The following is a 26,498-nucleotide window of genomic DNA, read 5'->3' as shown; positions in this document are numbered from 1 at the left end:
CCCACTAAAAAAGTTCAAAGATGCGCGTCTTTCAATGTAGAGGAGGATAACATTCTTGTCTCCGCTTGGCTCAACATTATCATTGATGCCATACGGGGTACTGATAAAAAATTCACTCAAATGTGGGAAATAATTTCTGAGTTTTATCATGAGTATAAAAACATAAAACAATATTGAACGTTCTGTAGGGTCATTGATGAATCGTTGGTCCTCGATTAAAAAATGCACAAATAAATTTTGTGCATCTTTAGCACATGTAGAATCATTGCACCCAAGTGGTGCCACAGAGCAAGATAATGTATGTATCATTTTCCTTAAATTATGCAATTCTATATGACTGATTTATGAACTAACAATATTTTTTCACCTTTATAGATTGAGAAGGCGAACTTCACAATGGAGCATTGTTGGTGTCTTTTGAAACACCAACCGAAATGACCAAAACACATGATGACAATGAATACGAGGAGAATGCCACATGATAAACGTCCAGTCATTGAGCAGTCAAGTCCAATTGTCGATGACTATTTGGAGGAGTGAACGTGGAGGTTCTGATTGAGAGACTTCCAAGCAAAAAAAACAGAGAAAGAAAGGGAGAGGAAGTCCCAGAAATCTATCGATGATGATATGAAGGTGGTCTTAGCTCGAATGCAAGAGGATAGACACTTGTGCATGGTAAAGAGAAGAGCAGCAGTGATGAAGACAAAATGCAGTTTCACTAAATAACATGAATTTGAGAAGAAAAAGTTCGAGGTGAAGATTATAAGCTTGGGTCTTGCAGGCATGAGTGCCATGCATCAAGACTACTTTCTTAATATTCAGACGGAGATTTATGAGGCATCGAATAATAATTTCAGAGGTACATCTACATCTCCATCCACACCTCATGAATGTTTGTAACTCTTGGACAGATGTACAATATTAATGATTTTAGTGGTTGTCTAGCCACATGCTATGGAGACACGTGTGTTTGTGCATCAGCTATGAGATCTGTTTTTATTGATTTTTGGTAAATGTTTCAAACTTTGGCAGTTGGAAATAGATGATATACTGATATGGTTTGGATTTAATTTCAGACCTTGTTTTGTATTTGGTTTGTGGGGTTGGTGGTGTATGGTTTGGATTTAATTTCCAAACTTGTTTTGTATTTGGATTGTGGGAGCATTGTTGGACAATTTGGATTTAATTTCAGATATTGTTTTGTATTTGGTTTGTGAGCTCTCATGGCTGGACAGTTTGGATTATCTTTCAGATATTGTTTTGTATTTAGATTATGGGATTGTTGGTGTATGGTTTGGATACGTGTGTAGGCTGGAAATCTTGTTTTTATGTGGTTGTGCATATTGTTTCTATGTGCTTGTGCATATTGTTTCTATGTGCTTGTGCATACGTGTGTAGGCTGGAAAGTATGTGCTTGTGCATATTGTTTCTATGTATTTGAATTGGTTTTGAAATTTGTGTGTAGGCTGGAAATCTTCTATTGAGGAGGGTTTCTCTTGAAGATTTTTTTGGTGTTTGATTGTTTGTGTTTTTGGGTTTGATTTTAGTCTTGTCTTGTCCCTTTCTATGGGATTGAGTATACGTTGTTCTATCGTTGTTCTATCGGTCTCAACCCCTTTCAATATTTAAAAATGAACAATGCAGTTGGGGTAAAATTTGTTGTCCAAGCTTGTGTGTGAAATATTTGTAAGAGAAAGTGAAAAGAATATTTCCTCTTTGAGTCAGTTAGAACACAAGCAACTCGATGTCTAGGTTGTGCATTGCTATTGGTCTCAACCCCTTCCCATTTATATTAATTAATATTTAGCATTATTAAAATAAATTTTACAAAATATGGACATTAATTAACATCGGAGTGTATTTGTAAAATATAAAAAAAATTATTATTAAAATATATAATATTATATCATTATTTTAACTTTAGAATAGAGAGTCCAATATAAACACAAATCTTGAATAGCTTTGAGTTTAGCCAAACGGTATAGTTTTAGTCAAATTTTGACTTTGGCAATGGGCCAATGCGAATGCTCTATTACATTGGAAGGTCTCATTCAGAGATGCCGTCCTCATCAGACACTTGCAACCTTATAGCAATAAAAGAGCATGATTTGAGTGAATATATTTTATTAGATTTTAAAGAATGAGAAAGAAAAAATTAAATAAAATTATTATAAAGTGAAAAAATTGTTTCAATATATATTTTTTAATATTAATTTTTTTTAAGCTTGTAAAAATTGTACTAATTTTTGTGTTTAAATAATGATTAAGTAATTATTAGAGAAAAAAATTAAAAATTATTTTATATTTGAGTGATGTTTAAAAATTATGAAAAGTTATGATAATTTTAAGAATTTTGAGAATTCTCATAATGTCCAAACATGCTTAAACTTCAAATACTTCGGCTTCTACAAGGATAATGCCACTGGAAGTTCGAGTTGGAATTCAAGCAGATAAATTTATGATCATGATCAATGACATTTTAAATATTTGAAATCTATTGTGTTATGTTAAATTTAAATTCTCGATTCCAATATGTACAAATCAAGTACAAGCGTTGTAAATAAGTATAGTATAGTAATACCATAACTGAGCAGCTAACATTTCAAGCTGCCAATTCATTCCAGTTTTGAAATCTTACAAATAGAACAAGCAGCAAGACAGCAGCTTAAATCGCATAACTTCATGAACTCTGTGCCAATCCCATCAGTAAGAAACAAGTTCCAATCTTCCACAGGGTGAAGAGGCTACAATTCAGTATCTGCATGCTTTTAAGACTGCAGCCACTGGCCAGGGTACAAAAGAAAAGGGGGGCACAAGACTTCAAACCATTTTTTTTTCAAGTAGGGAGAGGGGGTGTGGGATAGTATTAAAAACAAGTAGGGAGAGTCCAATTTAGAAGCAACCAATTATTCAATTGAAAAGAGTAAAAAAAAAAACTCAAACAAACAAACTATGCCACTTGCTATCACAGATTTGTTCTTACTTTTACACATTCCACACAAGAAGTCGATGACTTGCAGGCTTTCAATTTGCAGTTCTGTCTTGCGGGTAGTTCCTTCTACTTTCTATTCTGTTCTAAATTGAGTTGATAGTTAAAAGAGCAATCAAATGACATGCCTAATCTAGAGATTTCTCTATTTACAACAATTTAAGAAATGAGAAACGTGAATGAAGAACAAAATTCATACCCAATTACTTGAAAGTGAAAAATCGTGGAATCTAAAGGAGAGCTCCCCAGCCGTGTCTCGCTCAAGCCTCACCTCAGCTCCATCACTAACTTCTCGACTCCCAGTAGGAACTTCAGGTGTCAACGGCTGTATTTGATTATCATTTGGACGGGATGCTAACTGAACTTCAGGTGGTAAGGGCAGGGCACCTGGTGTTGGAGCCCTAAATCTATTGCCCCCGCTTGGAATAGACAATCCTCGGTCCCACAGTAAAACATGCAAGAGAATGGGAACCTTGGCGTGCCGGTGCAATGAAAGCTTTTGGCTGACTGAAACAGTGTCAAAGCATCGAATTGCTCCTGTGGAAGAAACCATCCATGGAAGGACCTTCTGATTGCCAACTCGTGAGACCAGCAGCAGCCTAGATGCATTTGTAGCTTCTTTGTACAAATTTGCCAGCCCTGACCGGGTTGAAGGAGCATTTTCATCACCATCAATAACCGATGAGATGAAGATAAATCCCTGTCAATTACAAACAAACAATGAGTCAATGCCGAGAGGCTTCATAAATCTAATTGGCTATAAAATGGGTCAGAAGAACAAGTTAGGAAACCTCTTCTGTGCGGCTAATGGCAAACCCAAGCTTTGTGTCGCCTTCTTTTAACTTGATCTCAATTGCAAGCTCTCCTCCAAGAGGTGCATACCAGAGACGAACTGCTTTAACTACACCAATGTCCACCCCGTGGTAATCCTCAAAACCATATAGACTTACATTTGCAAGATTAGACAAATCAGATAAGGATCCGGCATTCACTGTGGAAGAAGCTGTTTCTCCAGAAATCTGTCAAAGGAATATGGGTAATACTCTCACTTTGAGACGCAACATTAGAAAATTATGTTAACCAAATCTATATGTTTAGACATTCATGTAAACCAAAACTATCAGGCATATGCGTAAACAAATGGTGGCCAGGAAGGAGGAAGAATAATGCTTAACCATGCTGTGACTCCTACAAAATATTTGGATCTGAAGACAGGACTTCATTAATTAATAAAGATCACTTATTTTTATTAATCTATTCCAGAACTGGTTTTGACATCACCCTTGATTGCTGCTTATAAACTTGATATAAGATTTTGGCAAGTTTGTTCTATCACTCATCCTTCAGAGTTCACTGGTAAACATTTTTTTTTTATAAGTAGTTCACTGGTAAACATAAAGGCATTCCATAACTAAAGACTTGGTACAAAAGACATGCCATTTATCATTACATGCAAGCTAATTAGTGTAAAGTGCTTATATCTCTCACTACAAGGACCATAAAGTTTCAATCATATCTCTTTGTTGACATTAGGCAGTTTACCTTGGTAAGCAGAGACTCAGTCTGGATGTTCATGAAGACAATAGGAACCCCAGAGGCCTGAGACGCATTAAGCCATGCATTTGCCCTAGCAAGGGTATCTTCCAAATCATTGTAGCGAGAAGCAACTTGATCTGAAGCTTTTGGAAGGAGAAGTACAGAAAGAAAGCAGCTTGAAAATGGAACTGATAGGCACTCCTGCATCCTCCTCTCCCACGGATATGCAACATATCCATCTTGAAGGCGAGTGCTGGATAGTGCAGTTACCATCCTGGCACTCCTTGAAGCTGCAAGCTAGAGCTCATTAAGAATCTCAAAACAGATCAAAACAAATATGCAAAGTTTTACTTGATAAACCTTATTTCTGGCAGATAATATTACAGCCCTCTACATCTTATTTTCTTTGATATTACTACAAACATATATCTCATAGAAAACCAAAAATTAGATACAGTTCTAGGGATCAAGAATAAATTCCCTTGAGAGAGAGCATAAATTGGCTCTGGGACTGCAGCACCACATGCTCATTGAATGCTTGCTAAGATTGTTACTAATGTGCATGCAGAGAGAGAGAGAGAGAGAGAGAGAGGAAAGGGTTTTCTTTCTCTCTTACTAAATCTAGACTTGAAGAATGCCATGTCTAGACTCACATGTGCATACCTTTGCCATAAAGCATCAAAGAGTAGCAAGCAGTTTTGTGCAGTTTGTTTGTTATCAGGGATGAATATTTTGGATTGCAGTTATGTCATCATAAACCTCGAAAATGCCAGCATATTAACAATATATGATTGGGGTTTGGGAAAATGCTCCTGGATCAAGAGAGGTCTTGTAACTAATTTCTCTAGATACCTATTGCTAACATTTTGAGTTTACATCTACAATCACATACCAAATACATATATTATTCATTCACAGGTAAAGGTGAGAGAAGATGGGCTGAGAAGTGCAGGAAGCTCTACAGGAACAGATGTAAAGCCATCAAGGAGTTGCTTTCTGTGACTAATAACATATTTAAAATCTTATATTTTTAATGGTGATAGGTTAGATGAAAATTACATAATTAATTATACAACTATTATATAAATAATATAAAAAAAATATATATTTTTTAAAATTCGGTCGGTCCGGCGTGGGACACCCTTGGACCGGGACCGAACCGAAAAGTTTCAGTCCTCTATTTCAGGGATCGAGACTGATCGATCTTGGTCTGGGGTTGGTCTGGTCCGTCGGTTTCCAGCAGATAATATAAAACAAATATGCAAAGTTTGACTTGATAAACCTTATTTCCGGCAGATAATATTACAGTCCTCTACATCTTATTTTCTTTGATATTACTACAAACATATATCTCATAGAAAACCAAAAATTAGAGACAGTTCTAGGGATCAAGAATAAATTCCCTTGAGAGAGAGCATAAATTGGCTCTGGTACTATGCTCATTGAATGCTTGCTAAGATTGTTATTAATGTGCATGCACAGAGAGAGAGAGAGAGAGAGATAGGAAAGGGTTTTCTTTCTCTCTTACAAAATCTAGACTTGAAGAATGCCATGCCTAGACTCACATGTGCGTACCTTTGCCATAAAGCATCAAAGAGATGCAAGCAGTTTTGTGCAGTTTGTTTGTTATCAGGGATGAATATTTTGGATTGCAGTTATGTCATCATACACCTCGAAAATGCCAGCATATTAACAATATATGATCGGGGTTTGGGAAAATGCTCCTGGATCAAGAGAGGTCTTGTAACTAATTTCTCTAGATACCTATTGCTAACATTTTGAGTTTACATCTACAATCACATACGAAATACATATATTATTCATTCACAGGTAAAGGTGAGAGAAGATGGGCTGAGAAGTGCAGGAAGCTCTACAGGAACAGATGTAAAGCCATCAAGGAGTTGCTTTCTGTGACTCGCACCGTGAGTGACACGAATTGAGGTGTAAGGTTAGGATGGAAACAAGGCACAACTAGGGGTGTAAATCGGTCCGGTCCGGTCTGGGGGGTTGATGCATCGAAATTTTCAGTCCATCATTTTCCTTGGACCGGACTAGACTGAACACCCCTAGGGACCGGACCGGACCGGATTGAACATCCCTAAGGACCAGACTAGACCGGTAGCTATCGGTCCGGCCTAATTATTTTTTTATTTTTTTTTAAATAAATTAATAAAAAATTTTTATTTAAAATACAAAATTAAAATTAAATGAATTATTAATGTGGATTATGTAACTAACTCAATAAAAAATTATTTTATATGGTCAATGATAATAAATTAGATAAAAATTACATTCTTAACTAATATAATTACTATATATTTTCTTTTGATAAGTAAAAGTATTATATATATATCAATAGGAGTAACCAAGTACATTAGATGTATATAAGAAAATTCCTAACCCATATATAATTATTTAATTGATATTATACATTAGTTAATTGATAGAATATTAATTTGTTAATAACATATTCAAAATTTTATATTTTTAATGGTGATAGGTTGTATGTAAATTATATAATTAATTATACAATTATTATATAAATAATATATATAAAATATATATATTTTTTTAAATTCGGTCAGTCCAGAGTGGGAAACCCTTGGACCTGAACTGAACTGAAAAGTCACGGTCCTCTATTTCAGGGACCAAGACCGACCGATCTTGGTCCAAGGTCGGTCTAGTCTGGTCGGTTTCTCCGATCTAGACCGACCAACTTTCACCCCTAGGCACAAACCATAAGAACTAGCAAGATTGTTGGGTAAAGTTTGGGCGTCCCATGGAAATGAACAACTTGCACCCACTTTGGGTGGATGTGCATTTACCCGTTTACATTTTCTATACCTTTTTTCTTTTTGTTTTTTGGCAGGGTCATTATATATACGTCTTAGCTCCAAAAGGCCAAACCATTTTTTCCAATCTTTCCTTTTGGTTGGATAAATATAAGTTGCATTATGCTTATAAACCACCCAAAGGGTAACTTTGAAACCATGTCAATTGTCAAGATTGAATCAGAGCCATAATTTTACATATGAAACTAAATTGAAACCACTATTACAAAACCACAAGATCACCCTCTTATCATAAGTGATTTGTGGCAATGACTAGACAGTTGAAAAACAATAAAGGACCATCCTACACAAGGATAGAACTAAAAGCTGCAAAGAAAGCAACTCTTGCATCAAACTACGGAAATATAATTCTACGAATGGCTGAAAGGTTTATAAACGTATTCAATCCATGTACATGTTGTCTTAAGTAATATCTTGAGCTTATCATAACTCCAACACCAATCAATTTGTTGGCAATACAAAGAATGAATGGAAGCAAAATTAAACCCAAAATAGCAAAACCCCACCTAGAGTATAAACGCAGGAATAGGAATCCGACAATCAGACTCAATTGATTGTGTGAAAGGTAAACCCTGATCTTCAACGGTTGAAGCGTGATAAATGAAAGTAGGTCAACTATAAAAAGTATGAAAACACTCAAACAGCAAAGCCATCATTAAGGTCAATTTTTTGAATTAAACCAAAAAAAAGTTTGTCATGAGAATCAGGCACGTTTGGGCGATAAAGATCTTTGCTTTCAGACAAGACGATAATCCGAATTTTGAAATGTGCTCAAGTCATTGGCATGCCGAGTGGGCCAAATCCAATTCAGTTTTCCATGACTGGTCAAAAGCAATTGCAAAAAATAAAATAATCACCAAATGTTCATTACACACACACACTCAAGTATCATGGGATACAAATATTGGAGAATAGGTGTCATTTATGAAGAATAAAACTGACAGGCCAACATGGCCAATACTCTCTATTTTGTATATTTTCTGTGTAAATGAGTTACGCTGTTGTGCTTTTTAATAAATAATTATTTCCATTCAGCAAAAAAATAGTAATAAATAATTTTTTCCTATAAAAATATAACATGCAAGTCTAAATTATATATATATATATATATAAATATATTATATATTTGTATAAATTCATTTATAAAAATATAGTGAATGAAATGAAACAAGTGCCGCCGACATAAAGTGAGGCTAATGTGAATTGGACAAAGTGGAGTTGGTGGGGCTAATGACAATTTCGGCATTTCATAAAGTCTTGCTTAAATTTTGGAATTTCGTCATTAATCCAACCACAAAAAAAGATGCTACTAATTCCTATACATCAGCAGTTTTACGTTTCCTACATTATTTCACTACGAATTTCTTAATTTCTAAGCCATGTTTGTAATTAGATACTTAAATTTATTAATCAAATTAGATTCTTCAGTGGTGATGATATACGTTGAACTATCAAAATTTGAAGTATTTAATTAATAATGATAATTATTAGTTGAAATTAAAATAGAAATTCCCCGCATAAACATTGAAACTATGAAAGCAGTACTCTTGTGCGAGGAACGCAGAGAATTGAAAAGTCAAACATGGCGCACCTTGAAGCTCGAGGCAATCAGATTCCGTTCGATCCATGAACCCAACGGTGTAATTCGGATCAGCGATCGACCTGAGCATGTACTGTTTCTTCCCCGCCGATTCATTGGGCACGATGCAAGCCTGCAACTCGGCGAGCTCATCCGCTCCCCTGCGAACCCGGGCGAGAATCGAGGTCTCCTTCTTCTTGAACGCGTCGTGGAGAACCTTCTGGACACCGCTCCTGCCGTTCTTGAACGGCGCCGTGAATATGAGAGTCGAACCGGAGCTGCCGGCTCGGCGGGAGCCGGGGTTGCCGATGCGGAGCTCCTCGACTATGTCGCCGGTTTGGAGGAAATCGCCGGTCCACTCGTCGGCTTTGGAGCTGCCTTTGAGGCACTCGATGGAGAGGACCGTTGAGGAGGATCTTGGGTCTGATATGGGCTGGACTCGTTCCATAGGCATTAAGCTCTACGGCCCACTTTCACTTTAAAACTCAGATCGAAATCAAACTCATTTACAGAGAAAAGACTCGAAAAGAGGGAGCAAAATTGAACAAGTTATGTAATTAAGGTAGAAGAAGATGATATTTCCTTCTAAATACACAAAAATATCGAACATAATAGTCAACAAAGCATCATTGTTATCTTAAGGTTAGCACTTGCTTTAGAAAATAATGTACGATGTGATTCTTAAAACGTGGTACTTGACCTTGACTTTGGTAGCAACCAGACAAAGAGACCTTTTTTTTTTTTTTTTTGGGAATGAAGCTCAGCAAAATCGTTAACTGGTATTTTAGTTGTTTCCACATCACGCTCGGAACGTGCAGATTGGCTATTGGCTCCAAAGTGATTATCTCCGCGTCTGAAAGTTAAAAAAAAAAAAAAAAAAAAAACAGTTTAACACTATGTATTCAAAGATTCAATCTTTTTACCAACGTACTGGTCCCAAAATAAAATCATTCTTTTCGCTACACTTTTTTTTTTTTTTCTCTTTGTTTGTGGTCATCAAAGTGCCAAGTTCCATGTGACATCCTACGTAGAATCAAGTCTCTAATGCTTATATACATGGAATTAAACGTTTCCCTGGTCTCAATTTGACAATTTCACCCTTTGATTGGCTGCAAGAGTGATAGAAATCTAGTCTCTCCTACTCACAGATTACAGAGATGCTAAAATTTTGGGAAACCATTGTAGAAACACAATTTTAAACTGTTTCAATAAAATATAGAAAAGAATCATCAACTTTGCCTTGCATTTCCTCAAAATTCTATGGCTGGAGTTAGCCAAAAAGCTCAGTCGCTTGAAATTGTAAAGTGCTTTGTGGAGAGTAGGAAGCTTGACAACATATATCATCAACATCAACCATCACATCCGCAGATCTTAGGCAGCCACTACTGATTGCCTTTACAGCAAGGCAGCTTTCAAGAGAAACATACTGAATGGAAATTTGGATTGGCACTTCAATACTTCTTCCCCATTCTCTCGATATGGCAAAACTTGACATGGAAGTCCCACAGCTCATCCCTAAAATTTCTACCAACACAAAAAGAAAATAATTACTTAATTAAATAAGTTAAAGCAAATAAATAACAACATAACCAGAGTTATTTCTTCATACATTTATAAACATACAACGAAATAGTTTAGCTTCACCTGCCTCCTGGTTCCCAAAAAGCTCACATTCTAGGGAATTTATAGTGCCAAGTCCTTGCCCGGAAGACTGCATCTGGATTGTAAATTTGGACTTCAAAAACTGAAATTTTCACAGGGATAAACAGTTTGATTCGAAGCGCATGACGCCAGTTATTGAGAAAGGAAACTGACCATGTTAAAAAAAAAAAGTCCCGTACGGAATTAAGGACGAACATCCAAAAGGAAATCTGTAGAAACACGCATCACCGGAACAAACCTGCAACTTTACACAAACTTCACATCAGTATCTAGCAATGGCATGAGAGAGACTCAACAAATTTCAATAATTGTTTCTGAAATAATCAATTCGAAGGAGAAGGAGCAATCGACAAAGCATTCTGTTTCACTCAAGATAGTTTTAAAGCAAACCTTAAAAAGGAATGGTAAATCATATGGAGGAATTAGCTGGTTGGGAATTAAGAGATAATGTAGTTAAAGCTGCACATACCATTGCCGTCGTCCATCTGTGTTGTAGATCATAAAACTGAAATTGGGGACTCCTGCTAGACTTGTAGTTTGGTCAAAGCACATTTGCTGATCCGTAGAGTGGAAATGGAGGCAGGCAACCCTTCTTCTTGCATAAACTTCAACTTGGGGCAGGAACATATTGACAATTCAGCCAGAGAGGTGAGGTGTCGAAGTGCCTTATAGTCCAAAGATACCATATTTGGAAAATCTCCGATGGAAATACATAACAAACTAGTGGGAAGTAACCCCGCCTCCGGAAAGGAATCCACATCTTTACAATTGCCTTTGATAGAAATATCTCGAATGGAGGGTCGATTTTGCAATCCCCAATCCCTTCTATTGTCGAAGAGTTTGTCACAGTTTATGATGCCAATAAAAGTTAGTTTGGAAGGCAAGCCTCCTTCAGGGAATGACTCAACTTCTGGACAATTCACTAAACGCAATCTCCTAAGAGACGGAAGGAGTATGTGCATCTTGTCTGGTAGTGACGTCAGACTTTGACAATTGAAGACATGAAAGTGTTGAAGTTTTGGGGCACGCAATCCTCCATTCGGAAATGAAACGAAATTGGGGCAATTACTTATTTCTATTGATGACAAGGCCACTAAATCAAGTTCAAGTTGTTGCGAAACATTAATAGGCTCCAGATTCCTACATCCCCTTATGAAGATGTATTTCAGATTTGGGAATAAGTTTAATGAAATTGACTCTAAAGAATCACAACTATTTTCTAACTGCAATCTCTCAACGGATGAATAGTTCCAGTGCATTGGAAGCTCTAACTTGCTAAAATCTTTGATCTCAAGGCGTTTTAATGTAGAAGGTAGACCAGCACTGGACAGAGATGTAAGGGAGTGGCAACCACTAATTTTTAACTCCTCAAGACAACTATTGTTGAAGTCCATCAATCTCTCCGGTATGGACTCTAGCGCATCAAATCCTCCAATCTCGAGTTGACGTAGAGTAGCAGCACTTGGAAGTGAAGTCACCAACAACGGGCATTCTACTATCACAAGTCTAGATAAAGAAGAAGGATGGATGGGCAACTCTCCTGTAAACTTGGGGCAGTTAACTATCTGAAGCTCTTCAAGATAAGTAAAAGCTCCACCTTCATTTTCAGCACCAAAAGCAAACCATTTCTCCAACTTCGGCATGTCTCTAAACTTCAAAACTTTCAAGGCTCCAAATGGTTTCTTTGAAGACGAACAATTGCCATAAAATTCTCTGCCAACTTCATCGATTCCATCAAACTGAACAATAGAAAGGGACTGCAGAGAAGGTAGAAGTCCAAGTGGTGGTAAGACAGAGCAATACTTGCACTTAAATAGATAGAGAGATGCTATATTAGAAATTGAATGATGCCCAATCCAGTCTGAAATTTTTTTACCACCATAGCCGATGATAGAGAGACTTTTCAAGTTTGCATGGGGTTTGAGATTGTCCAATACAGCCCTTTGACTTTCTGAAGTATTATTTTCGTCATTCCATTCCAAATTCAATTCCTCCAGGTGCTTTTTATCATTCAAGCTGGCAGCCAAAGCATGTATAGGAGATACAACATTTTGGAGACTCGAAATACAGAGCTTTCCCCCAAGATTTGCAAGATTCCCCAACTCTTCTATGCCCGCTCTACTTTGTTTACCGACAATAAATTTAGTCAAAGTCTGAAGATGACGCAAATTACCCAATCGTACTGGCATCTCCTTTATGGGAGTAGAAATAAAATTAAGATGGCGTAAATTGATGAGTTTATAAGTATCTCTTGGCAATGCAGTAAGATTCACACAACACCGTAATTTCAAGGTCTGCAAATTGCACAACTTACATATGGAATCAGGTATCTTTCTAATTGGAGTTCCAGAGAGATCCAAATATCATAGATGTTTGATTTTGCCAATTGAATCTGGCAGCTCGATCAAATTCTGACAATAACATGACACGAAAACTCGCAAGCATCTTAGAATTGGTAGCAAATCCACATATTCTTTAACTGAGATTTCATCGCCAAAATATATTGGTAGGAAAGTACGCAACCCCTTAGCCTCATAAAGCGCCCCAAAATTCTTAGTAGTATCTACACTTATATTGAAAAATGAAACATGGCGTGTCTTATTGACAATTTCAAGAGAATTTTCACCCTCTAGTCTGAAGGTAAATTGTCCTGACACAAATCTTGCTAAGTCGTTGACAAGATCATGCATTCCGAACCTCATTTCCTCATATCGTATACTTGATTGTTGGAACAATGATCTTGATACAAGCTCAACGAAGTAATCATCACCAATTTGTTCCATTGTTTTGTCTTTCACTTGTGGCAACAAACCTTCCGCCATCCACAATAAGATTAAATGTTCTTTTCCAAAATCATAATCTTTTGGAAATATTGAGCAGTAAGCAAAGCAACGCTTAAGATGTAAGGGCAAATACTTGTAGCTTAATCTTAGAGCAGGAATAACATCACACGACAAGTCCCATATTTCGCTCCTCAGTATCTTATTCCACTCGCTAACGTCTAGTTTAGACCACAAGAGAGCTCCAATTGTCTTGACTGCTAAGGGTAGGCCGTCACACCTTTTCACTATCTGTCTACCAATTACTTCCAACTCCGGATGAGCATCAGAGTTCCCAGAATGAAACGCATGTTTTGAAAATAATGTCCAACAATCTTCTCCTTGTAATTTCTTTAGATTGTAAATTGTAGTAGAGTGCATGATTGATGCAGCACGTTGCTCCCGTGTGGTTACAATCACCCTACTCCCTTCTGCCCCGAATTTAAAAGGGTTACTTAAGGCCTCCCATTCTGAATAATTCTTATTCCAAACATTATCTAAAACAATAAGAAATCTCTTTCCAGTCAGATTCTGCTGTAGTGTAACTTGAAGCCAATCTAGACTCTGACTATCACTGTTAGTTGACAATCCAAGCTTCTCTAAAATTGTTTTCGTCATCTTCAACACATCAAAATCATCTGAAACACAAATCCATGTTTTGATATCGAAATGCTCCTCCATTCTGTCGTCGTTGTATACAAGTTGAGCAAGAGTTGTCTTACCAAGTCCCCCCATGCCAACAATAGCAATCACACACAACTCAATGCCACTTACATTATCTGACAGCAACAAATTAATTATTGCCTCCTTATCATCAGTCCTACCAAAAATACCAGATTCTTTAACCAGAGAAGTAGTGGATGATCTTCTGGATGATTTCCCTCCAACGCCTTCTTTTAAACCTATAACATCCTTCTGTTTTACTAGATCATCCAATGTCTCAAGTACGTCTTTTATCTTTGGTTCTATCTCTCTGACAAAAGGATTAAGAGAAGTAGAGATGGTTTTTCGTACCTTAGTTGAAATAGTTTGAAATTCACCATCCAACTTGTATCGCAAGACTTGGGTATGAATCTCGTCCAGGATATCTTCAGCATCATAGACGGCATCTTTCAGCTCATCAAGCCACTGTTTCACCATAGGCATTGTAAATTGCAATTCTTCTGCATCTTCGAGCACCGCATTCGCAGACAGCAATGCTATCTCCAGCCTCTTCAAGAGTCTTCCGTCAAGTTTTCGGATTCGAAAGAAGTCAACGAACTCGCGGGAAGCAACTCTTTCAAAGAATACTTGGAGGAAGGGGGAGAGAAGTAGGCCTGCAACCTCCGCCATGTTTTCTGGGTTTGAAATAGAAAAAATAAAAAGAAATGAAAGAAGGAAGAGATCGCCAAGAGGAGCAAAGTTAGATGGTATGGTCTCTTCTCTGCTTATACGGTGTGCTAAACTACTGGTCAATATTGGTGATGCAGGAAAGCGCAAAGAGGGAAGTGATGGACCTACTCGGCTAAAGATATTACTTGGAATGAGAGGCGTTGTGTCGGTGGAGATCATCTCATTTCTTTGTGGACCCTTACCATTTGACTGAACAAAGGAATCAAACAACAAAGGAAGTAGAGGCTTTATTGTTTGATTACTTGACTTCCTGTGGTGTGGGGTCAGGCCTGTCTACCACCATTACTTTTTTTTTTTTTTTTTCTTTTTTTTATGAAACAATTAATGATGTTTCTGCAATGTCTGACACAGCATATATGATGAGATATTTGTGGGGTCAAGGCTCTCATAATTTAGATATTTATGTTAAATTACTCTTATTGTAAGAATATAAAATTCGATAATCCTTATAAGTGACTTTGAAGTTAACACAAACAGCTTCTTCCAATATCCCTAAACCATTTCTCTAATTTCTACAATCGAAGGTTAAAAACAAAACTTGAGCAATTATTTATTCATTAATAGGTGCATGGAAACGGCAGAACAAGCAGACAACTTTTGGGGGTTTATGAATTTATGTTCCATTTTGGTTTTTGCCATAAAAGTTAAAACAAACAGAACATTGTTCGGAATAGAACAGAGCTACAGCCCTAACAACATGGGCCATGATTGTTTAGACTTTATATAAAATACAAACTTTCTTTCGGCCCAGATGAAGGCATACTCAGCCCAATCATGTTCCTGATAAAGGGCCATGATTGTTTGATGGGCCGAATATAATCAATTCGGCATTCGGCCCATATTTTTATTCACTTGAGAGAAATAAAAGGGAATTTCTCACTTTTTTTTAAGATCTCGAAGGACCATGAAAACGAGAGAAGAAGCGCACTGTCTGTCGTCCATCGTAACAGGAAAATTGTAGGAAAAAACTCATTTTCCTCGTCGTTCTCGGCCAAGCAATAATAATGTAACGGGACGTTGGGAAACCAAAGGATGTGACTTTGAGGAGTACAATGAGAGATTAAAACATGCAGTCGGAAAATAGAGAGATCAAACAAACAGTCGAAAATCCAGAGATGCACGAGACGTACGTGTAGACATTAATTTGGAGCGTTGGAGATGGACAATTTCCGAAGTTGTAAAGCAACATGAAAAATGTAGATCGGAGTGTATTCTCTCTGGCAATGTCATTTTCATTGGGCTCATCCAAGGACACAGGTCTACTGTCAGAGAAGCTTCACGTAGCTTTGAAGGTCCCCACTATATTTTTAACTAAATGGATGCTATTTATTTCAGATAAAACGTAAAGAACCCGTTTTTCGAAAATAATATAGGGCAATGGAATCCATCTTTCGAATAAAGAAATTTAAAAGGATGCACTTAGCAAGATTGTGATGACTGGATTGGCTAGATGACAGAAAACATGCAATATGCCCACCCCATCGGTTATTGACAGTATGCAGCTCAATTTCTAAGCTCTTCTTTGTCTTTTTGGTTATATTTCTCCATTTTAAACTTACCAAAGCTAATTCAGAATAGATATGTGTAAAAGATAAAAGCTTGTTACTCTGTTAGGCAAGTTGAAATGGACCATGAATTAATGGGGGGGATGTGGGATGTAGTAGTTCTTTGAGGCCACTAACTTAAAAGGCCTGTAAGGCAAGGGAAAGAAAAGGAGAGTGCATTAATGGCCTTGTTAGATAGATCACAGAGTAGTTCTTTTAGGCAACTAATTATGGGCAGGTACCAATTTGGACATACAAGCCATCCCCGTTCTCCATTACCAAAAAGGAAAAGACAATGAAAAGCTAGTTAGGAATAATGTCTGGTGTTAGTCACAGCATATAGACCTGCATGCATCGAACTACACACGTAAAACAAAACCAACCCTGGAATAGAAAAGCATATGGAGTAGCACATGGTATCATGTCCATGTCCAAAAAGGGGAAACTACATATTGCACTAAAAACCAAGACTTGAGAAAAAAAAACACCCTTTATTGACATGAAAAGAGTTAATCTGCTTCACTCATTCTTCTTTGTCAAATATGTCCAAAGAAACAATAAAAAGAGAAAAAACAAAAAAACACACATGTTAACGCCCACATCCACGTGTTATCCGTACCATTTCTTTCAACAGCCATCGATGGCATTTCTCTTTACTTTGAAGATGGGGGGAAGCGGGCAGTGTAGTTAAAACCATAATCTCTCTCTCTCTCTCTAGAGGATAAAATTCATTGTTTCGGCTGAGCTCCACAACTAACAAATACATTTGCATATGCAATTAGAAGATCATGCACTGTACAGCTTTTCTTCCATTAGTGGCATCATTGGGTATAGATCTTACAGTTCAAGACTACGAGCACCCTTTTTCTTCTGTACACCCACACAATTCATGGCTCACTATTTTATTCTCTTTCAGTACAAAAGAGATCGAAGCTCGCTTTGTTTCTATCTGTTCTTATGGCTTCTTGCACTATGGCTGCTGCTTGTTTGAACACGTACACCTTGCGCGGTTATCAGAAAGTGTCTGACATAATAACACAGGAATGAATGAGAAGGTTAAATTTACAATATAAGATTAAATATATGGGTTTTTTTTTTTGAAGATTGGGTGATACTCATTCAAGAATCTTTGTTGGAATATACCTGCACTTGTTTTTGAAGGTCTTTAATGTACTCGACAGCTAATTCTAACATGTCTGCTGTGTTTGTTTGCTGCAAAGAAAAAGTGAAATACATGAGTCCCCCTCTAAGGCAATCTTCAAGGAAGAAATTCAAGACAAGTTTGTACCTTGTCCATGTTAGGGACAAGATCTTGTAGCTTCCTCATCCGTTCGCTGATTCGGGTTCTTCTCACCTGAAATTTGACAAGAAAATGAAGATGTAAAGAAGTTTTAGCATCATGTATTTGTCTAAATCATCCCTTTTTTCAAATGAAATGACCAAGCAGTTCCATTTTGTTAACCAAATAAAAGTACAGGGATTGAACCATATATACTGAAATAAAAACATGAATCTGATGGGGACTAAAACATTACCCTCTCGGCAATGCTTCGTGGGTGAGTGGCAAAGCCACGCTTAGCTCGAATTTTACAAGGAACAGAATCTTGGAACTGCAAGAACTTTTCAAGGGCAGCCATCTCTGCTGCAGTTTTTGGCAAGCTCAAGTGATGAGCCAAACCGGTAGGAGGACGATTTCCAGACTCCATATTCTGATCAACCACCAAAAACTTCAATTAATTAGGAATATTAAAGATGGAAAAACAATGGATCAGATATGTATATACACTACCTGAGTTTCGGACACTTTCAGGTTTGAAAATGTCTTTGCATCATCATCTCTAACTCTTTTTAGGCCAGTGATGTTATCAGACATCATGGCAGAGTCATCCCAAGAAACAATTGGGAAACCTGTGACATAGTCGTCCCCACGACCTTCACCAAAATTCCCACCATCTGAATTGTGTGCCACCATATTTTTGTCATCAATTTCGGCAATTGGACTCATTTTCCCAGCTGAAGAAGGTGGCCCTGATGAGTAATTCTTCAACCGGCTAGCAGAAGAAAAAGATGCGTCTTCATTAGTGCTCCTAGCTGTTCCAAAATTTCCCGTCCCTCTCATTGCAGCAAAGCCTGCCAATTGCCAATAATTGTTTAGTACCTTTCTGAAATTGTAACCACCCGGAACCTATGCAGAAAAGTTTTACATCAGCAAAACCAAGAACACTTTTGGATCAGAAATCAAGCTTAAGCAACTTGATCTATTATCCAATAAGTTATTTTTCCCAAGACAGCTTAACTGCCATTTTTCCCATTTTTTTACCCAAAAGCAATAACTAAACCAGAAACGTTTACAAAACTAAACATGTCACTAAAAAAACTGTTCAAAATCTTTTCAAGCTATGCAAAGCAAAATATAAGTCCATAAAAATCAAAAAGACAAGAAAAGAAAAGCTAGTAATGACTTGCTGCAAGTATTTTCTTTTATGTCCTCTCATATCTGCCAAGAACCGAACAAAAAATAGGAATATACAACAGATACGTACTGTTTTCAACATTGATGTGGGAGAACGATCCGACCGGTAAGCTACTATGCCGGACAAGACTTGAATTATTACCAACACCCGTCTTCATCTGAGGCAAAATTCGATCCATCCCCATGGGATAAGACCCAGCATCCACACTTGAATTCAAGCCTTGATTCGGTAAAGGCTGCCGTGATGGGCTTTGGTAAAAATCATGAGAAGCAGAAACATAATTGTTCTGCTGCTGAAGAACCCCTGCTGCTTCGGTGTTCACTGGTGCCATAAACTGTGGCAACTGCTGCCTATTTACCTCTTTTGCCTCCACTTCTAATGCATCGTCATCTGTACCACCACTGGTCATGAAACGAGCGAAAATTCGCTCTGTTTCGGGGCTCGAAGGCCGGTTGAAGAATTGTTCGCAAAATTCCCTGTCAATGATGCTTGAGAAATACGAGCTTGGGGCCGAACGGTACCTCGTCAAGCCGGAGTTCATCTGGTTTTGGTGATGTTGGTTTTGACGGTTATCAAAATTATGGTGTTGTCGTTGAAGATCTGACTCCATCTGCTTCTCTCAGTTTTTCTTCAATTTTCTTCCATAAAAGCTCGAAGCTGAAGCTAACGAAAAAAAAAATAGTCTAGTTTTTGAAGATTTCTCGATGACCCTTCTGATGAAATCAAACAAAAAGCTTAGGAAACCAGAAATACTCCCATAAACCACCAACAAGAATAAAGTTTGGATCCGTTTTGTTCCTAACAAAAAGTACTTCCCATCAAGCTTTCTTGTTGCTAATTCGGGTGGATCTAACAACAAATATTAAACCAAAATTAATATAATCTGCTCGGACTGAGAACACACTGGTATTAAAGTAGCCTTTAGAAATAGAGGAAACAGGATAATAAAGTAACTAACTTTTTCCTCATGAACACCAACCGCCATTAAATCTGATGACAACCCAGTTTTCCATTTGTAAATCTGAACCACTCAGCTGAAGACAATAACGTTAACAATAAAAGCAGCAATCACTGCAAAAAGAAAATATCAGATTGGAACAAAGGCCAAGAAGAAAAGGCAAAATCTCTCTCCTCCCTCTCTAAAATCTCTCTGTACAGAAGTGATGAAGTGCTGCTGGCAGTGGACGTGGTGGCGGTGGTGATGCCTGTGAGTGAGCAGAGAGAGAGTGAAAACCACACAAAAAAACATTTTCTTACCTCTTCCGTGAGTTGGGCCAATGAGAAGTGAACAGAGGACAGAAATCCCAGATTTGCTATGTTTGTTTTGGTTTGACAATAATGTCCTTCGTAGTTGAACATTATTTTCTTACTAGCTATAGGTAGAGAGAGAGAATGGCTAGATTATTTACACGTCAGCAACATGTGAATGGGGTTGGGTGTCAACATAAATTAATCCTACTTTTAGAAAGTAATGCTACGTTTTGATAAATGGGGCAACCACATTCCGCAATGTCTTTTAGATACCGACGTTGCCGGCCGACACCCATCCGAAACCGACGGTCCGAGGCTCCTCTTTGGCCGGGACTTGTTTAGATAGTAAAATCAGATGATTTTAAATAAATTAAATAAAATATTATTTTGTAATATTATTATTATTTAAAAATTTAAAAAATTAAATTATTTATTATATTTTATATAAAATTATCTTATCTCAATTTATTGTATAGGATCAATGTTTGAAATCAGATATTTATTCTAAAATTATATAAAATCATCACTTATTTCAATTAAGGGGAGATGAAGATCAATTAACTTTTAATTTGATTATTTATATTTATATATTAATAAATAATAGTGATAACAAATTGGTGATAATATTATTTCAGAGATAAGTAAATCTGTTGGATTATAAAACTTGAGAGACAGGAGTGCCCTTCACGGCCATTCTACAAGTGCGTTTTTTTATGAACACCTTTGGCTTTAAGCAAAATCAAATAAACCACACAAAAAGTATTTCGTGGGGACAAACTGGACTTTCAACACAGTGCCTGCCTTGCCACCAACCCAAGGGAAAAAAATAGATAAATAAATAAACTCCATCAGTCTTGGAGATAGATAGGAGACAAAAGTATTATTTTTTATTCGATTGAAAACATTGGAGTGAATTATTTATTTATCTATTTATTTATTTATTTTGCTCTACATATGCTTGGAATTTAATTTAACGAGGTAAAAAAAACAAAAAAAACAAAAAAAAACAAAAAATAATTTCTTTTGCTACCCTAGTGGGGGACCTATGGAGGTTTACAGGCGTTTTGGATTAAGAAAAGAGCTTTGCTACACAACCTCCACCACACTCCACACTCCACACTCCACACTTTTTTAAATTTTTTAAATTTTTAATATTTTTTTAAAATTTTTTTTTGAGTTTATTCTTTTTAAATTATTTTAAATTTTTTATTCATTATTTATATAATAAATATTTAATAAAAGAAAAAAATAATAAAAATTAAAAATAATGTAGAGTGTGGAAGTTGTATGAATAATAGGAGGTTGAGTAGATTTTTTGTTAAGAAAATGCTACCGATTGGGTTTTTTTAATTTTTTTTTACCTTTTTTTTTACTTAATGATGAAGAAAATATTTTTACATTATTTTTTTAATATTTTTTAATATTTTTAAAAAAATTAAAAAATTCAAAATATTATTAAAAAATATTTTCTTAATTACTAAGTAAAAGAAAACTAAAATAAAATTAAAAAACCAAATCGGACAAAAAAAAGGGAGCCCGTTTTATCACTCTTTGATTATTATATTGTTTTGGTAAAGGATACAGATAGACACTCTTCTACTAAAATACAAAAACCATCATTTTTTGTTAAAAAATATAATTTTAAGGGCTAATTTGTCTTATTATTATTATCATAAATATCTAAATTATATAATATATCATCTTCATTTCAGAAAAGAAAAAAAAAACCCATAACTTCCCCCCAAAGAAATTTTTATATAAATCATAAGTCAAGATTATTTATGTTCTTAAAAGAATTATTGTTGTCAATATTAATCTAAAGGCCGGATATAGAAACACTCTCAACTCATCTCATATTATCATTATAATTTTTTAAATTTTTAAATTTTTATATAAAATATAATAAATAATTCAACTTTTTAAAATTTCAAAATAATAATAATATTAAAAAATAATATTCTAACAATATTTTATTCAACTCATCTAAAACCATATCATCTCATCTAATCTTATATAATCTTCTTTGTTGTGTAAATAAGATTATTACTTCAATACAAAGTTTTTAATTCCTTTGATTAAAAACTAATTAGCTAAATGACAATATGCATGTGGCAGCTTAAAGGGTGGGAAAATTAAATGATGGAACGTAGCTTGAATGAAAGTGGTACACAAAACAAGGTACTTTTTTAATTTTATTTTTAATTTTATTTTTCCCCAAAAACTCTTTACTTTTGAGGTTCCTTAAAAGTGGTTTTTAGCCTTAAAAAGTTGTAATGCACGTGTAATCAAGATTAAATCATAGCTTGAGTTGACCGTAAAAAAAGCAGGCGTTAGGGGATCAAAATGGCAGCAACTTAACCAATTAGAATCTCTAGATGTGATTGACATCTTAATTAACTAAGTTTTTAGACCCCTTTTCAATTAATTAATTAATTATCACTAAATGACAAGTACCCCATTGAGTGGATGTTAAGCACTTCCATATAAAATTGGAGATAATGATGTATAAGTTTCTGCGTCCTTTATTCTCGTTATGCCACATTTTGAAATGTGACGAAGTTAGGGCCCCATTCACTATTTATTATATACAAAATATGTCATTTTCTTAGCCCCCTCTGCCTTTTTTATCTGATAAAATTTAGTGATTTCCATTCTTATCTATCACTTTTGTTAGGTGAAATATAGTTTTCACAAAAGGTTGCAACAAAAGTAATTAGCAATAATACATATTCTAGCTTGTGACAAATATTTAATTCACTATTCCTAGTCTTAACTCTTCATGATGTGAACATATCAAATATACCATGCATGAGGGGTGTTTGTCATGCCCTTGTTGGTTAATTAGCTAACTATAGGGACCCTTTCGTGGCCGGTGAGATTTCCGAATTCCGATTACGATATGGTAATTTTTTTTTTTTTTTAAGATTTGAAATGATTTATTTTAAGAGCGTCTCGAATCCAAAATTAATTGATTGAACATTAGATATATAATCATCTAGAAAAGTCAAATCAAGGCAAAGTTTAAATATTAAATATGATCTTAAAGTAACAAAAATCAAGATCAGCTAGCGAGACGATGGGAAATAAGGTTTATCATCGAAGATGGAAACAAAGTCAACAACATTCTTTTATAGAAAAATCAATTTTTCTTTAGCTTTGAAAAATTGAAGCGATCGAGCTGCACACATATATATATATATAAATATATATATATATATATATATACTAGCGGTGGCTAACGTGCAAAGCACGTTTGCCATGTCTGCTTAATTAAAAATAAATAAGTAATAATTTTTAATATTAAAATAATTTAATGTATATGAGTAAAATTATTATTTATTCATATTCATCATTTATTATAGAATTTAAATTATATTAAAAATTTAAAATAATTATATAGTTTTTTTCTATTAAAAATATTCAGTGAAACTTCATCATTTATTTAATGATGAAAAAATAATATTTTATAAATTAAAGTTGATTTTAAGTGTATGATATAATATTATTCTTTTAAAAATGTTCAGTAAAATTTTATCTTTTACTTAATGATGAAAAATTAATATTTTATAAATTAAAGTTAATTTTAAGTATATGGTAGAATATTTATATTTTAATTATTTGTTTTATGTTAGTTTAAATCAATATTTAAACTTCTATCGTTAGATTAAATTTGAAGATTAAAGATGAAGGGTTGTAATTTAAAACCTAAAAACTAACATTTTCCCCATGCACGTTTGCTTAATTTAATTAATTAAGAATATTATCATATTTAATAAATTAAATTTGATAGTTTATGTATAATATAATATTTATATATTAATTATTTAAATTTTAAAATAATTTAAATCAATGTTTAAATTTCTATTGTTAGATCAAATCTAAGAATTTAAAATGAAGAATTGAGATTAATTTCTTAAAAATATTTAATAAAATTTTATTGTTTATTTAATTTATTTCAATATTTTTAATTAAATTAATATTTATGTATATTTAAATCAGTATTTTTATCTTTTATTGTTAAATCATTTTGAAGATCCCAAAACGAAAAGACTGGATAAATCCTTATATTTTTTCTTTTCTCCCTCACTTTTCCCTCCCCTCTCTCTCTCCACCCTCGGCTCACGCATACGCGGTACGCTGCCTCTCCTCCCAGCCGAATCTTCCTCTGCCCAACTCGACGCCGCCGTGCGTCGGTGAGCCTCACCGCCTCTTCCACCAGCATCACCTCACTCCGGCGAATCCCCCCACACCGGTCTCCCTCTCTTACGCTCTCTCTTCCTCTCTCTCGGCTGTGCACAGCCCGAATGGGTTTGATGCTGCTGCGCCGCCGTACGCCATCCTCCGGCGCCACCATCTCCACGGTAGTCTCCTCTCCCACTGGCCATCCCCCTCCAGCGAGCTCGGCCTCGATCTCCGTGCCGTTTGCTCCCACGAAATCAACCTCTCTCTTGCACGGGTTCTCCACACCCACGGCGAAGCTCCACCTCCTCTGGCCACCGCACCACCACCGGGACCTCCTTTCGCCACCGACCACCTCTCATAGCCGTCCTCACGCCCAGCGAGCCACCATGGATGCTCACCTTCCCTCACGGACGCCCACTTCCCCTTAGGCCACCTCCACCACCGTAATTTGTGGTGATTTTTTTTATTTTATGGTATTTTTGTTGTGATTTTATAGTGATTTTGTGGTGATTTTGTAAATTTGTGATATTTTTGTGAAGATTTTATGATGATTTTGTGATTTTACCGTGTATTTTTGTGATGATTTTATGGTGGATTTGCTTTGGTTGCCTCTGGTTTTGCGGTTTTGTGATTTTTTGTGGTGATTTTATGATGGATTTGCTTCGGTTGCCTCTCGTGATCTGCGGTTTTGTGATTTTTTGTGATGATTTTATGGTGTATTTGCTTCGTTGCCTCTCGTGATTTGCGGTTTTGTGATTTTGCCGTTGATGTCACTGTTAATGTTACTGTTCATTACTGTTGATGTCACTGTTCATTGGGCGATAGGCGCTTTTAAGTATAAGGAGATATATATATGTATGCACATGGTTTAATCGACTTACCTTTTCTTGACGTTATTTCGTGAGATTCATTAATAGGGTCATGTACTATGACAGAAGAATAAGTTGAATCTTACATGATTTTCCATTTGACACACATCCTCTCACCTGACGGATTACGTTGGGGAAGCATCGTTCTTTATAGATAGGAGTAAATGACATTATTCTACCTCTGGGACCTCACTACCCCCACACCATTGAAGTTTTAGAAAACCAAGCCAGACTTTTGGGTCGGTTGAGGCACTTCAACTGTCCATTGCCTGGTTGGAATTGACCTGAAAATGACATTATAATAAAGTTAAGAAGGGCAAAACCCACTATTTTCTTTTCTTTTCTTTTCTTTTTTTCCCACAACCCAAAAAGACTGGAGGTGAGCTCCAACCACAATACTTATTGCATTCATCCAAACATTTAATACACATATTTATGAAAATTTTATAAAAGATTATATATATATATATGATTTGCAAGACATCGTGCCATTTTCTAATGGTCATGTTAGGAATCTTTACTAATAAATAAATAAATAAATCTAGCAATATCTCAGGAAGATCTTAGTTGTTAGAAAACTATTTCTTTTTTTTTTTTTTTTAAATTATTATTATTATTAATATTTTTTGGCTCTGGGTCGATTTGTTCTGAATGGATCCCTTTCTTTCTTTTTAATAGATAAGACATATTCATGCAGTCGTTCTCACGACCTAATTATCAATAAGCTTATCTAATTTTCTTACCTTAATGAACAGCTATATCATCACATTAAAGTACATGATGTTGGTTTAAACATTATTTTCTTGACTTTTGTGCATGATTACAAAGACTTATGAATTTTAAACATATTTTTTAAACCATATTTTAGAGTTTTAGAAAACTCAGAGATATTAATTAATGTATATAATGGTATATACCTTGATCTAGAACCTTTACACATTATAGGCTTAAAAATTTTCTAGCCACATTAATGAGAAATGGCAACTTCCCTTGAGGAGTACGGAAGTTGAAATTTTAATGGAAACCCTTTTTAGGTATTGAATTTGTAAAATTCAATTATTTCGGTTTTAGGGACCACAAAAAAGAATGCCAAAAAAAAAAAAAATCATTATCTTCCTCCATGATTGAATTGGGATGGCATCCTTCTAAGTATGACTTGAGATAATGAGATGTTGTCATGGGAATTCAATGAGTTCGTCCCAACCAATTCTTGATCCATGCATTAACCAAAAACAGAATAATAATAATTTAACTAAATCTGCAATTTGGGTTATTTCCCCACTCCCAATTTATGAAAAATTTAATAACCAGGTTAATGCTTATACTTGGGGATAAGTTTAACCAGTAGA

The 26,498-nt window shown here is 35.6% G+C and overlaps 4 protein-coding genes across 10 annotated transcripts; all 4 read right to left on the bottom strand.

Moving 5' to 3' along the window:
- Positions 1-2,502: 2,502 nt before the first annotated feature.
- Positions 2,503-9,729, bottom strand: LOC108998732. Of its 6 annotated transcripts, none has more exons than XR_004798332.1 (6): positions 8,969-9,727; positions 4,532-4,815; positions 3,781-4,008; positions 3,189-3,689; positions 2,984-3,070; positions 2,503-2,818 (listed from the first exon to the last, which is right to left on the bottom strand). XR_004798332.1 is itself a non-coding variant. In XM_018975420.2 (5 exons), the coding sequence occupies exons 1-5, from the start codon at positions 9,408-9,410 to the stop codon at positions 2,769-2,771; spliced, it is 1,470 nt and encodes a 489-aa protein (XP_018830965.1). In that variant the 5' UTR covers positions 9,411-9,729; the 3' UTR covers positions 2,503-2,768. The 6 variants fall into 6 exon arrangements, 3 of the variants coding, with proteins under 3 accessions (XP_018830965.1, XP_018830967.1, XP_018830966.1); XR_004798330.1 differs by having other exon boundaries at positions 2,503-2,783; XR_004798331.1 differs by having other exon boundaries at positions 2,503-2,774.
- Positions 9,730-9,887: 158 nt separating this feature from the next.
- Positions 9,888-14,905, bottom strand: LOC108998747 (putative disease resistance RPP13-like protein 1). The gene is made up of 4 exons (XM_018975444.2): positions 11,088-14,905; positions 10,772-10,856; positions 10,566-10,673; positions 9,888-10,480 (listed from the first exon to the last, which is right to left on the bottom strand). The coding sequence occupies exon 1, from the start codon at positions 14,767-14,769 to the stop codon at positions 12,982-12,984; it is 1,788 nt and encodes a 595-aa protein (XP_018830989.2). The 5' UTR covers positions 14,770-14,905; the 3' UTR covers positions 9,888-10,480; positions 10,566-10,673; positions 10,772-10,856; positions 11,088-12,981.
- Positions 11,143-12,807, bottom strand: LOC118343664 (putative disease resistance protein At3g14460). Its single transcript, XM_035685624.1, has one exon. The coding sequence runs from the start codon at positions 12,805-12,807 to the stop codon at positions 11,143-11,145; it is 1,665 nt and encodes a 554-aa protein (XP_035541517.1).
- A 1,939-nt stretch (positions 14,906-16,844) lies between the features above and the next one.
- On the bottom strand, positions 16,845-20,206 carry LOC108998728 (transcription factor bHLH130-like). Of its 2 annotated transcripts, XM_018975406.2 has the most exons (8): positions 20,105-20,206; positions 19,806-19,918; positions 18,917-19,696; positions 18,163-18,503; positions 17,909-18,082; positions 17,662-17,727; positions 17,517-17,585; positions 16,845-17,397 (listed from the first exon to the last, which is right to left on the bottom strand). In XM_018975406.2, exons 3-8 carry the CDS (start codon positions 19,455-19,457, stop codon positions 17,344-17,346), a joined length of 1,245 nt encoding a protein of 414 aa, XP_018830951.1. In that variant the 5' UTR covers positions 19,458-19,696; positions 19,806-19,918; positions 20,105-20,206; the 3' UTR covers positions 16,845-17,343. The 2 variants fall into 2 exon arrangements, with proteins under 2 accessions (XP_018830951.1, XP_018830949.1); XM_018975404.2 differs by lacking the exon at positions 20,105-20,206 and having other exon boundaries at positions 19,806-20,098.
- Between the last annotated feature and the right edge of the window lie 6,292 nt (positions 20,207-26,498).

The sequence above is a fragment of the Juglans regia genome, chromosome 14 (assembly GCF_001411555.2).
Source record: "Juglans regia cultivar Chandler chromosome 14, Walnut 2.0, whole genome shotgun sequence".
Classification (NCBI taxonomy): Eukaryota; Viridiplantae; Streptophyta; class Magnoliopsida; order Fagales; family Juglandaceae; genus Juglans; species Juglans regia.
Note: the sequence above shows the minus strand (reverse complement) of the source record. Positions and strands in the feature narration are given on the sequence as shown.